Genomic DNA, 14745 nt, shown 5'->3' with positions numbered 1-14745 from the left:
TCTGCCTATGTTGTTGATACCCACTTGGGCCATAGCAGCTGGAATTATTACCCCCCAATCCCCCTCAAACCACTGCAAATTTCTCTGCAGGTCAGTTAAGATATCCTGAACCCAGGCATCAAAGAGTCCAGAAAGTTGCTACAAAATGTACCATGGAGAGCATTTTGACTGGTTTTATCATTATCTGGTATGGGGAACCAATGCACAGAATCCTTAAAACTGCCGAGGGTTGATGACTTAGCCAGCTCCATCATGAGCATTCGTCTCTCGACCAGAGTACATCTTCAAAAGTCATGCCTCAAGGAGACAGCATCCATTATTCAGGAACCTCACCATCCAGGACGTGCCCTCTTCTCATTACTCATGTCACGGAGGAGCTTCAGGAGCCTGAAGACACACAGTCAATGTTTTGGAACCAGCTTCTTCCTCTCTGCCATCAGATTTCTGAACAGTCCATAAATCCATGAACATCAACTCTCTATTTTGCTCTTTTTTGCATTACTTATTAATTTCATAGGATTCCTCATTGTAACTTACAGACTATTTTATATATTGCACTGTATTGCAATAAAGCAACAAACTTTATACTATTCAGAGATGATAATACTCATTCTAATTAAATTCTGATCTGACTTTACATGGAATCAAGTTAGTAAGTTGATGAGATAAAAGTTTCGATCATTCCCAAAGCAATCTGCCTCTCCAGTTATATTTTGGCCAATTCTTTTAATGGTACATGTTTGCTTTATATTTGAATTTCACTCATCCTGATGTGGATCACAGGTGCTTGAGGATTCCTTACAGCTGATGTATGAGTGGACGGCTGGTATTACTGGAGCAAAGGTGTGTGGTCAGACACAGTGAAGGCACACATTTTCCCATTTGTAGTGGCCTTTAGTGAAGTTATTGTGACTGCCCTGGACAGTGTACTCAAATCAATACACATCATTCATATTTCCAATCGCACAGTCCTGCTCATTGCTAATCAGGGAGTGTCTCCTTCTCCCAGTGTAGACTGCCCTCCTGCTTCAAGTTATCTACCATTGTCCCTGTACCAAAAAAAGACCAAGGTAACATGCCTGAACAACTGACATCCTGTCGCACTCACGTCAATAATAAACAAACACTTTGAGAAACTAGTCAAGGATTACATCTGCAGCTTGCTTCCACCCAAACTGAGCCCCCTACAATTCACCTACGGACATCACGGATCGACAGACGACGCAACAGCCACTGCTCTACATACCGTCTCTACACATCTAGAGAAGAAGGATGCTTATGTGAGAATGCCATTCTTGGACTACAATTCAGCATTCAACACCATAATTCCATCCAGGCTCGCCAAGAAGCTCAGAGACCTTGGCCTTGACCATGCCTTGTGCAACTGGATCCTGGACTTCCTGTCAGATCGCCGGCAGGTGGTAAGAATGGGCTCCCTCACCTCCAACCCTCTGACTCTCAACACAGGAGACCCTCAGGGCTGTGTACTAAGTCTCCTCCTTTACTTCCTGTAAACCCATGACTGTGTCACCTCCCGCAGCTCTAATCTATTAAATTTGCCAACAAAACTGCATTGATTGGGCTAATCTCAAACAATAACAAGGTGGCCTACAGGGAAGAAGTTATCTCTCTGACACAATGGTGTCAAGAAAACAATCTCTCCCTCAATGTCACAAAAACGAAGGAGCTGGTTGTAGATTAAAGGAGGATTGGGGATGGGCTAACCCCTAGTGACATCGATGGATCTGGGGTTGAGAGGGTAAGCAGCTTTAAGTTCCTTGGCATCCACATGTAAGGACATCACATAGTCTGTACACACTAGCTGTGTGGTGATAAAGACACAACAGTGCCTCTTTCACTTTGGACGGTTGAGGAAATTTGGTATGGGCCTCCAAATCTAAGAACTTTCCACAGGGGCACAATTTAGAGCATCCTGACTGGCTGCATCATTGCCTGGTATGGGAACTGTACCTCCCTTAATCGCTGGATTCTGGAGAGAGTGGAGCAGACAGCCCAGTGCATCTGTAGTTGTGAACTTCCCATGATTCAGGACATTTACAAAGACAGGTGTGTAAAAAGAGCTCGTAGGATCATTGGGGACCCAACCACAATCTATTTCAGCTGCTACCATCTGGAAAACAGTACCACAGCATAAAAGCCAGGACCAACAGGCTCCGGGACAGCTTCTTTCACCAGGCTATCAGACTGATTTGAGTGTATTTCTATGTTACGTTAACTGTTCTATTTATTATAAATTATTTAAGTTATTATGATTACATTTTGACAGAGATGTAACGTAAATATTTTTACTCTTTATGTATGTGAAGGACATAAGAAATAAATACAGTCAATCAATTAGTGTCACAGCTGCAGAAAGGGAGGAAGTCATGGAGGGATTATCTACTGAGTCAGTGTGGGTGGAAGTCAGAAAAAGGAAGGAGCAATAATTCTACTGGGCGTTTTTTTTAGACCACCCAATAGTAACAAAGATATCGAGGAGCAGATAGGGAGGCATATTCTGGGAAGGTGCAATAATAGTAATGTTGTGATGGGAGATTTTAACTTTCCTAATATTGACTGGCATCTCCTTAGAGCGAGAGTTTAGATGGGTGAAGTTTGTTAGATGTGTTCAGGAAGGTTTCCTGATGCAATATATATATAAGCCAATTAGAGGAGAGGCTGTACTTGGTCTGGTATTGGGAAATGAACCTGGTCAGGCGTCAGATCACTCGATGGGAGAGCATTTTGAAAGTAGTAATCACAACTCTATCTCCTTTACCACAGCGATGGAGAGGGATAGGAGCAGACAATTTGGTAAAACATTTAGTTGGGGTAGGGGAAAATATTGGGGCATAAATTGGGAGCAGATGTTCTCAGGGAAATGCATGGCAAAGAACACTTGCATGGCATTCTGCATAGGTATGTTCCTTTGAGGCAGGGAAAGAATGGTAAGGTAAAGGAACCATGATGTACAAAGGATGTAGAAAATCGAGTTGAGAAGAAAAGAAAATTTTACAATAGGTTCAAGAAAACAGGTACTGATAGAGCTCTAGAAAAATACAGGGTTGCTGGGAAGGAGCTTTAGAATGAAATTAGGAGAGCTAGAAGGGGCCATGAGAAGGCCTTGGCAAGCAGGATTAAGTAAAACCCCAAGGCATTCTACAAGTATGTGAAGAGCAAGAGGGCAAGCCGTGTGAGAACAGGACCAGTCAGGTGTGACAGTGGAAACATGTGCATGGAGTCAGAGGAGGTAGCAGAGGTACTAAATGAATACTTTGCTTCAGTATTCACCAGAGCTGCCAAGGGAAAAAGACCTTGGTAATTGTGGGGATGACTTACAGCAGACTGACAGGCTTGAATGTATAGACATTAAGAAAAAGGGTGTTTTTATAGCAGTGATACCCTATGTATGCATGCTAGTTACAATAAATGCAAACCTGAACTTGATCCAGGTCATTGATTCACTGACCTCAGACACAGAGCAGGCCAAGGTAATGTCTGAAGCAGATCACAAAATCATATGGATCACAATAGACATGTCTGCCGTAAAACTGAAAATGGAGCTGGATGTAGGGCCGGCTTTGTCTATAATTCCAGAGGCTGACTACAACAGACTGTTTTCTAAGATACCATTAGAGAAGACCTCAGTGATGTTCAAAAGCTACACAGGCAAAGAAGTATCTCCCAAAGGCAAATTGAAAGTGAACATGGTTTATGGAGGCCAAACACAGCAATTAGAGCTTCACGTATTGACAAGTGGAGGGCCAATGCTTTTCAGATGTGAATGGTAGAGAAAAATCCAACTAGACTGGTACTCAATCAAAACTCTCTGCGTGGCATCAACAGGCAACTGCACCCAAATGGTTGCACTGACCAGAGACTGGCACAACTGATTAATGCTAATGAGAAGGTGTTTGAGAAGGGGTTTGGTAAACTCAAAGGCATAAAGGCCAGAGCTGAACTGGATGAAGCAGCAACACCAAGATCCCATACAGCACATCCAGTGCCTTACGCAATACATCCCTAAAGTGGATGCTGAACTTCAGAGCTTGGAGGCAGCTGGAATTCTCTCCATGGTTGAGTGGATTGATTGAGCTGTACCCATTGTCCCAGAGATCTAGAAAGGGAAAGGCCAGAGCCGTTCCCGTAAGTGCAGATTTCAAAGTAAGGTTCAGCCGAGGGCTGCATACCGTGCAGTATCCCTTGCCACGAATGGAAGACATTTTTGCATCTTTTGCAGGCATGGAGAGGTTTTCAAGGATTGACTTGTCACAAGCCTATCTGCAAATAGAGATTGAGGAGTCAAGCAGGAATTTCCTCACAATCAACAGTCACAAGGGACTGTTCCAGTATAATTGTCTCATCTTTGGCATCACATCAGCTCCAGCAATTTGGCAAAGAGCAATGGACCAAGTGCTCCAAGATATCCCAGGAACACAATGTTACCTTAATGACATCATCATGATTGGCAAAAATGGCGAAGAGCATCTACAGAACCTTTGTAAAGTGCTTTCCAAGCTGAGTGAGTACGGCTTGCGCGCAGAGAGAGAAATGTGAGTTTTTGTTTTGAAGAATGAAACCTCATATTGTGAACATGTCACTGACAAGCATGGCTTACATAAGTCACAAGAAAAGATTGAAGCAGTGCTACAAGCACCCAAGCAGGAAAATGTGCCATTACTCAGCTCAAACTTGGGCCTTGCAGACCACTACCTCCGATTTCTCCCAAACATTGCTACAGTGCTGCATCCATTAAACGCACTGTTACAGACAGGAGCAAAGTGGGAATGGGCAGAAAGATATGAAAGCATTCGAGGAAACAAAGAGACTCATGAAATCAGTTGAATTTCTTACCCATTATGACCCATCCCTGTCCATCAGACTAGTGTGCGTTGTGTCCCCTTATGGCATGGGGGCCGTTTTGTCACACATTATGAAAGATGGATCTGAATGTCCGATCGTGTTTGCATCCAGATGAGCACAGAACACAACTACACATAGATCAACGAAGAGGCCCTTAGTCTAGTATGGGGAATAAACAAGTTCTACCACTACCTCTATGGACAAAAAATTACGCTAGTGGCAGATCACCAGCACCTTGTGTCCATTTTCAAAATACAGGAAAAGAATTCCAGTGATGATTCCTACCTGGGTACAACGTTGGGCACTGTTGCTAACAGCCCACTCTTATGACACAGAGATCAAGGGTACCAAACAACATGGCAATGCTGACAATTAGCACATCTTCCACTAAACAGTTCAACCAGTTACCAGGTGAATCAGCAAGGAGCTTTGAAGTAGAACAGGAAGTCCTAGGGCGTGATTACCGAGAAGACAAGTAGATACTCGGTAGGGTAGCTACAAGAACTGGACCATTGCTTCACACAGTGTATGATGGAGATCAGATATGAAGTCGTCATGTGGACCAGATACTGGATGCTCAACCAAAGAAAACAACTGAGTCGATTGCATTGAACAAGACAGACACATTACAGTCACTGGACTTAGGAGAAACTTTCTGCCTACATTTTCAGACTAGAGAGACAGCTGAATTGCTTGTGCTGTAAAGGGGCCTTTCAACTGGCTGAGGTAATTTGGTTAAGGATGGGGCTCGTTGTGAAGGGTGGGCTTTCAACTTTCTCCACCTTGAGTGGCCACTGGCCGGAGACACCCAAGAGTTTAATATTGAGTGTTCAAAGTAAACTAATTATCAAATTACATGTATATCACCATATAGTACTTTGGGAGACTGGGAGGCAGATTTTGGAAAGGTGCAAAAATAACAGGGTTGTTATCATGGGTGATTTTAACTTCCCTAATATTGATTGGCACCTGATTAGGTCCAAGGGTTTAGACGGGGCAGAGTTTGTTAAACGTGTCCAGGACGGATTCCGGTCACAGTATGTGGACAGGCCGACCAGGGGGAATGCCATACTAGATATAGTACTAGGTAATGAACCGGGTCAGGTCACAGATCTCTCAGTGGGTGAGCATCTGGGGGACAGTGACTACCACTTCCTGGCCTTTAGCATTATCATGGAAAAGGATAGAATCAGAGAGGACAGGAAAATTTTTAATTGGGGAAAAGCAAATTATGAGGCTATAAGGCTAGAACTTGCAGGTGTGAATTGGAATGATGTTTTTGCAGGGAAATGTACTATGGATATGGGGTCGATGTTTAGAGATCTCTTGCAGGATTTAAGGGATAAATTTGTCCCGGTGAGGAAGATAAAGAATGGTAGGGTGAAGGAACCATGGGTGACAAGTGAGATGGAAAATCTAGTCAGGTGGAAGAAGGCAGCATACATGAGGTTTAGGAAGCAAGGATCAGATGGGTCTATTGAGGAATATAGGGAAGAAAGAAAGGAGCTTAAGAAGGAGCTGAGAAGAGCAAGAAGGGGGCATGAGAAGGCCTTGGCGAGTAGGGTAAAGGAAAACCCCAAGGCATTCTTCAATTATGTGAAGAAAAAAAGGATGACAGGAGTGAAGGTAGGACCGATTAGAGATAAAGGTGGGAAGATGTGCCTGGAGGCTGTGGAAGTGAGCGAGGACCTCAATGAATACTTCTCTTCGGTATTTACCAATGAGAGGGAACTTGATGATGGTGAGGACAATATGAGTGAGGTTGATGTTCTGAAGCATGTTGATATTAAGGGAGAGGAGGCGTTGGAGTTGTTAAAATACATTAGGACAAATAAGTCCCCGGGACCTGACGGAATATTCCGCAGGCTGCTCCACGAGGCGAGAGAAGAGATTGCTGAGCCTCTGGCTAGGATCTTTATGTCCTCGTTGTCCACGGGAATGGTACCAGAGGACTGGAGGGAGGCGAATGTTGTCCCCTTGTTCAAAAAAGGTAGTAGGGATAGTCTGGGTAATTATAGTCCAGTAAGCCTTATGTCTGTGGTGGGAAAGTTGTTGGAAAAGATTCTTACAGATAGGAGCTATGGGCATGTAGAGAATCATGGTCTGATCAGGGACAGCCAGCGTGGCTTTGTGAAGGGCAGATCATGTCTAACAAGCCTGATAGAGTTCTTTGAGGAGGTGACCAGGCATATAGATGAGGGTAGTGTAGTGGATGTGATCTACATGGATTTCAGTAAGGCATTTGACAAGGTTCCACACGGTAGGCTTATTCAGAAAGTTAGAATGCATGGGATCCAGGGAAGTTTGGCCAGGTGGATTCAGAATTGGCTTGCCTGCAGAAGGCAGAGGGTGGTGGTGGAGGGAGTACATTCAGATTGGAGGATTGTGACTAGTGGTGTCTGACAAGGATTTGTTCTGGGACCTCTACTTTTCATGATTTTTATTAACGACCTGGATGTGGGGGTAGAAGGTTGGGTTGGCAACTTTGCAGACGACACAAAGTTTGGTAGTGTTGTAGATAGTGTAGTGGAATGTCAAAGATTGCAGAGAGACACTGATAGGATGCAGAAGTGGGCTGAGAAGTGGCAGATGGAGTTCAACCCGGAGAAGTGTGAGGTGGTACATTTTGGAAGGACAAACTCCAAGGCAGAGTACAATGTAAATGGTAGGATACTTGGTAGTGTGGAGGAGCAGAGGGATCTGGGGGAACATGTCCACAGCTCCCTGAAAGTTGCCTCACAGGTGGATAGGGTAGTTAAGAAAGCTTATGGGGTGTTAGCTTTCATAAGTCGATGGATAGAGTTTAAGAGTCGCGATGTAATGATGCAGCTCTATAAAACTCTGGTTAGGCCACACTTGGAGTACTGTGTCCAGTTCTGGTCACCTGACTATCGGAAGGATGTAGAAGCATTGGAAAGGGTACAGAGGAGACTTACCAGGATGCTGCCTGGTTTAGAAAGTATGCATTATGATCAGAGATTAAGGGAGCTAGGGCTTTACTCTTTGGAGAGAAGGAGGATGAGAGGAGACATGATAGAGGTGTACAAGATAATAAGAGGAATAGATAGAGTGGATAGCCAGCACCTCTTCCCCAGGGCACCACTGCTCAATACAAGAGGACATGGTTTTAAGGTAAGGGGTGGGAAGTTCAAGGGGGATATTAGAGGAACGTTTTTTACTCAGAGAGTGGTTGGTGCGTGGAATGCACTGCCTGAGTCAGTGGTGGAGGCAGATACACTAGTGAAGTTTAAGAGACTACTAGACAGGTATATGGAGGAATTTAAGTTGGGGGCTTATATGGGAGGCAGGGTTTGAGGGTCGGCACAACATTGTGGGCCGAAGGGCCTGTACTGTGCTGTAGTATTCTATGTCTAACATTAGCATTCATTTCAAGAGGTCTAGAATAGGAGAATAGGACTGTGATGCTGAGGCTTTATAAAGCACTGGTGAGGCCTCACCTTGAGTATTGTGTCCAGTTTTGAGCTCCTCATCTTCGATGAGGTGTGCTGGCCTTGGAGAGGGTCCAGAGGAGTTTCACAAGGATGATTCCAGGAATGAAAGGGTTATCATACGAGAAATGTTTGATGATCCTGGGTGTGTAGTCACTGGAATTTAGAAGGATGAGGGGGAATCTTATTGTAACCTTTTGAATGTTGAAAGGCCTAGACAGAGTAGATATGGAAAGGATGTTTCCCATAGTGGGAGAGTCTAGGACAAGAAAGCACAGCCTCAGAATAGAGGGGCATCCATTCAAAACAGAGATGCAGAGATATTTCTTTAGCTAGAGGGTGATGAATTTGTGGAAGGTATTGCTACGTGCAGCTATTGAGGCCAGGTTGTTGGGTGTAGTTAAGGCAGAGATTGCTACATTCTTGATTGGACATGGCATCAAAAGTTATGGGGAGAAGGCTGGGAAATGAGGTTGAGGAGGAGAAATAAAAGGATCAGCCATGATTGAATGGTGGAGTGGACTTGATGGGCCAAATGGCCTAATTCTGCTCCTATGTCTTACAGTCGTAAGATATATAGCGACATTTGTGGGCTGCCTCCAGCACATCCTCAAGCCGTGCTGTTCGTTGTCAAAAATGACACATTTCATTCCATATTTGGATGTAAATGTAACTAAGGAAGCTAATCATTGCTGAGGATTTTGCTGAGTCTGCCTTGGTGCTACCTTTTGAAAGGATGGTCCAGTCCAACAACAAGACAAAGATCCTCCATTACCTACTTCACCGTATAACACTGTCCACTAACAATAAAAGTTCACTGTGACACCCTGGGAAACACGGATCACTTGTCATATCTCAGAGGTCACACTCAGAAAGGACGGACATTAGTGATTATATTTATGATAGCTTTCTATGTACCAGGGCAGCTTTTGCTCAATAGTCAACCATCCAACAGTGATCCCATCTGAGACCTGGTCTACCTACCACGTAATTAATGTTACAGGCATGTGATAGACCCTGAGATATCACAGATATGTCTATGATTTGAAAAAAGAGATTTCAAAGACTCAAAATGAAGTCACTTACTGTTCACCTGAAGATAATATGAAATAAAAACCTTGGGTCTGTTTTGATGAAACAATACACACGTCCATTTTCTTTGGATTTTATCGTCTGTTGGAATAATCAGCTGCAAAGAGTCACCTTCATTCTTCTGTTCCATGAATATTTTCTCATTCACAGTTTCACCATCCCTGTTGATCCAAACCAGACTCATTGATTCACTGACCTCAGACACAGAGCAGGTCAGGGTAACGATGTCTCCCTCAGTCACTGCATCGGGTGGTTCAGCTGTGACTGTGGAAACAACAAATCACTGGATTTTAAACAATGGTCAAAGTTTCAACTCAAATGTGTTGCTTTTTACTGTAGTCTTTAAAAATAATCCACATGATCACTGGCACTATAAGTGTGCAACATGTTATTGCACAACTTGTGCTTGTGGAGTCTTTTACATCAGTTTTGAACACATTGTATAATGAATAGCCCCTGAACACAATGACCCTGTGCACAACACTCCCACTCTACAAGAGATGAATGAATCTTACTTGTAAAATTCCTGAATCACACGGCTGCATCACTATCTGGTTTGGGGGAGGGGTTGGGGTGGAGCCCTGCACAGGATCACAATAAGCTGCAGAATGATGCAAACTCAGTCAGCCCTATCACGGGCACCAGGACATCTTCAAGGAGCGATGCCTCAGAAAGGCAACATGTATCATTAGTCAACTCGATCTCCCAGGACAAACCTTCTTCTCATTGCTATGATCAGGGTCAAGGTACAGGAGCCTGAAGGCACGTATTAATCTATTAGGAATAGCTTCTTTCCTCTGCCAACAGATTTCAGAATGGACATTGAACCCATAAACATTACCTCACCACTTTTGTTTTCTCTTTTTATACTACTCATCTAATTTAACCTAATATCTTCAAATGTATTTATCTTTATAAACTGTAATTTGAGATGTTTTTATTATCACATATTGCAAAGTACTTATACCAAATAACAAGAAATTTCACAACGTATATCGGTGATACTAAACCTGATTCTCATTCTTATTCACCTTTAAACCTTGAAAAAGGCTTCAAACATCAATCTGTAACATTTGGCGAGAGGAAGGATTCCGGACATGACTTCAGAGTATTTTAATAGTTTTTTTTTAAAGTAATGAGGAAATATTAATTTTTTGCGACAGTCTCATTTGCGGCTGTGGGAAACAAGTTTCACCACATTAGAAAAGGAATAAAGAAAAAAGATTTAAAAGCAAATTAAGTGAAAAGCATATTTCAAAATGTTGCTAGATTCTTAAACACGAGGAATTCTGCAGATGCTGGAAATTCAAGCAACACACATCAAAGTTGCTGGTGAACGTAGCAGGCCAGGCAGCATCTCTAGGAAGAGGTGCAGTCGATGTTCCAGACCGAAACGTCGACTGTACCTCTTCCTAGAGATGCTGCCTGGCCTGCTGCATTCACCAGCAACTTTGATGTGTGTTGTTGCTAGATTCTTTTGGTTTAGGGCAGTTATACAGTTTAGTAAGATGCAAATAAACTTTAGCAGAAGTTTTGGAGTGAAAAACAACTTTTCAAACAAGCGAATTAACTGGAGAAACCTGTGCTGAATTGCATTTTGTACGTAAACTGCTCACTCTCTCCCAGTGACATATCACATTCTGTGTTTTAGTATTCAGCAAGATGCAAATATGTTTTAGCAAAAGTTTTGGGGTAAAAAGGAACTCTTCAAACTAGGGAAGTAACTGGGTATGTTTGCAAACTGCACACTCTCTCCCAGTGATGTATAATTAAAAACAACAGCAGCATTCCGTCTCCTACCTTCAACTGTGATTAAACCAATGGTCACATATTGATGTGAATGCAGAGAACATGTGTAAACTCCGGCATCTTCAAACTGCACAGGAACAATCCTCACGTCGAAATTCCTGTCATTCAGACTTTCCTCTGTAGTTCTCAGTCGGTTCTCGAAGTAGCTCCTCCCACTGACATTGATAGGCTGAGATCTGTAGGAAGTAGCTATTTCCATCACCCGGTTCTGGAAATGTGACTTCCAAGTCCATTTGGTTTCATGTAACTCAGAATAAGTTTCACAAATCAGCTTGAGTTCACTGTGATCTATGTCTGCTCGATAAACTCTGTACATCTTATTGTGTAAATCTGCAAGAAAGGGACAAGGATCAAAGAATTAGATTATCACAGATGCAAAGATATGGATGTTTCAGGTTTCCCTTTAAATGAGAAACATTTAGAATACTTCTAGAAGTGACTCATGCCAGAGATTCCATAAGATTATTACAGCCAATAGTTTAATCATGTTATATATCTATCTATTTATTTATTGATTGATTGATTGAGATATAGATGCAGAGATATGGATGTTTCAGGTTTCCACTGGGACAAATACCCACTTCTAGGATGGCTGAGACAGGGAAGTGGATGTGGAGCTGGAATGCACCGGGTGCCAACTGAGATTCCGATCTTCCCCAAACACAGAGCCAGCAAAGAGACACTGTTGAACTGGAGATAATAAGTGACCTGAGAGGGTCTCAACACAGCTAACAGTTGAACTGTGTTATACCTGTATCTATACTTTTAATTAGTTTGCAGTTCCTTGTTTCATTACAGACTAGAAGACTATTTGCTGACATCCATGGATGGGTTTTATTCACTTTGACTCCTACAGGGGAACTGAAATGATTGATGGGTGGCTCCATCAATCTCAGTGTCACCACTTTACACATAAGGACCACTTTATCCAGTAACTCCTGTAAATAATAAAGAGGCCACTGAGTGTACGTTCATGGTCTTCTGCTGCTGTAGCCCATCCACTTCAAGTTCCAATGTGCTTCTGTTCAGAGATGCTCTTCTGCACACTTCTCTTGTAACACTCATCTCTCTGAGTTACTGTGCCTTACTCTCAGCTTGAACCAGTCTGCTCATTCTCCTCTGACCTTTCTCATTAACAAGGCATTTTCAACCGTAGCACTACCACTAATTGATTTTTTTTATTTTTTTTTATTTTTATTTGGATAAGGAATTCACAAGTATCATGTACTTTTTTCACATGTATAACCTTTACCATTTTTTATATGTATAAAACTATAATTATTTATACATTCTTAAGTACACATTAAGATGATATAAAAAGAAATTAGACACTTAAATAGATAATTATGTACAGTTGAAATTCTAATCTATTAGGCTAAGTAATAGTATTAGTTGTTAAGAAAAATAGTAATAATAGTGCATTAATAATATTTCCATATATCTCTTCTGGACCATTTCTTCTGGTCCAAAATGTTATATGTAAACCTATGTAACAACCATTGTAGGTGTTTATATCCTAACTTGTTCATGCTTGCTCCTGCCCCCAAACATAATTATCTAATCCCTATGTACTTATTTACTTAATTTTATCATTTTTTATCCCTTTCCCAAATCTTTTCCTTTACTTGTGTTAATTCTCTATTTTCCAAAGGAAAACAAAAACAGTAAACATTTAGACCAGGGGTGCTTACATTAGCAATATTACTGTGTTGATGAGAAGAGCAGTTTAAATCATTAGGAGAGTCATCTAAAGTCTGCTCACTTTGGGGTTATATATTCAATCCATTTATTCCAGATTTGATAAAATTTTTCTTTTTGAATTCTTAGGGAGTAAGTCATCTTTTCCATTTTAAATATTTCCAAGGCAATTTCGTGCCAATCTTCTAACATAGGTGGTATTGGATTTAGCCACTTTCCAGTGATTGATTTCTTACTTGCTGCGAAAAGGGCCTGCAGCAACTTTATATCTTTCTTCTGTTCGAGAAACAATACATGCCCCAAATAGAGTGTCTCAAAGTTCAGAGGTATCTGGGTCTTAAGTACCTTAACTAATGTTCTATGAATACCTTTCCAATATGAACTTAATTTAGGGCAATCCCAGAAAATATGGAAATGATTTGCCTCCTTGGAGCCGCACCTTCTCCAACACGTCACGCTTGTATCTTTATATTTTTCCTGATATGGGGTCTTGAAGTATCTTATAATATTTTTCCAACAATGTTCTCTCCAAGTCAAAGAGTTAGTCAAAGACCACTGAAAGCTGCAGATTTCCCCCCAAGCCTCCTCTGAAAGTACCAACCCCGCTTCTTTCTCCCACTTCTCTTTAATATACAATGTGTTTACATTTTTAATATGGGAGAGTGCATTATATAATCGAAAAACTGATTTACTAGGTATTGAACTGCAAGCCGAATTCAGAATCTTGGAAAATTCTAATTCTACTGCTGATAGGTCTGTATATCTACAACTCTGGTTAACATAGTTTCGTACTTGAAGGTACCTAAAAAAGTCATTGTGTTCTAGGCCATGTTTGTCCTGCAGGATTTGGAAACTTTGTAATACTCTTTTATCTATAAATGAGAGGTAAGTTGTAAGACCTCTCTTTATCCATAGTTCAAATCTTTTATCTCCTCTGTTGGGAAGGAATTCGGTATCATACCCTCTGTTGGGAAGGAATTCGGTATCATATGCACACCATCTGAAGTGTTTTAACATGTTATTGATTCCACATGAAATAACCACCTTCTGCCATACTTATAATGTAAGATTTATCCAACTGTTTTACGACCTTTCCAATTGGGCCATCAATCCTTTGTCAGCTATTGAGGCCTGTAGAGGAAAACTGTCAACCAATCCAAATTCTATTTCCTTCCATCTAGCCTTATATTCCCTATTACACCAATATAACAGAGAGGTTATCTGTGAGGCATAAAAATAATTTCTCAAGCAAGGAAGAACCATACCTCCTCCTTCCTTCCCTAACTGTAAGGTGTTATATCGAATTCTAGGTTTCTTTCCTTGCCAAATGAAGTGGGAAATCCATTTGTCCCATTCCCTGAATTGATTATCATCCACCTCCACAGGTAAAGTACGGAAAAGATACAGTAACCGAGGAAGAATATTCATTTTTATAGTATTTATCCTTCAATTTAAATTTAAAAAGGGGATAAGATTCCATCTATGCATATCTGCTTTTATCTCTGAGATTAATGGCCCATAATTTACCTGTGATAGCGTTGAAAAATCCTTCGGCAGGGTTATTCCTAAATATTTTAATGATTTAGCTTCCCACTTAAGATCATATGTATCCTACAATTTTTTGGATGGTGTATAATTTAGGGACATAACCTGCGTTTTCTTTACATTTATTTTATAACCTGATATTTTCCCAAAGTCATCCAACAGTGTAAACAATCCTATAAATGATTTTTCTGGTTCACTCAGATAGACTAAAACATCATCTGCGAATAACGCCACTTTCTGTTCAATCCCTGCCACCTTGATATCTTTTACGATTTCGCTCTGACTTATT

The 14745-nt window shown here is 41.5% G+C and overlaps 2 protein-coding genes across 2 annotated transcripts in view; one reads left to right on the top strand and one right to left on the bottom strand.

Moving 5' to 3' along the window:
- Nucleotides 1-14745, top strand: part of LOC140200569 (uncharacterized) — a 556670-nt gene that overhangs the window by 160950 nt on the left and 380975 nt on the right. The gene's annotated exons all lie outside the window — the stretch shown is intronic.
- The window catches only part of LOC140200568 (uncharacterized), an 85248-nt gene that overhangs the window by 15527 nt on the left and 54976 nt on the right, over nucleotides 1-14745 (bottom strand). The window contains exons 10-11 of the mRNA XM_072264081.1: nucleotides 11205-11543; nucleotides 9399-9668 (exon numbers count right to left, since the gene is read on the bottom strand). Coding sequence (XP_072120182.1) covers nucleotides 9399-9668; nucleotides 11205-11543 — 609 coding nt within the window. The remainder of the gene's footprint in view (nucleotides 1-9398; nucleotides 9669-11204; nucleotides 11544-14745) is intronic.

The sequence above is a fragment of the Mobula birostris genome, chromosome 7, assembly GCF_030028105.1.
Source record: "Mobula birostris isolate sMobBir1 chromosome 7, sMobBir1.hap1, whole genome shotgun sequence".
In the NCBI taxonomy this organism is placed as follows: Eukaryota; Metazoa; Chordata; class Chondrichthyes; order Myliobatiformes; family Myliobatidae; genus Mobula; species Mobula birostris.
Note: the sequence above shows the minus strand (reverse complement) of the source record. Positions and strands in the feature narration are given on the sequence as shown.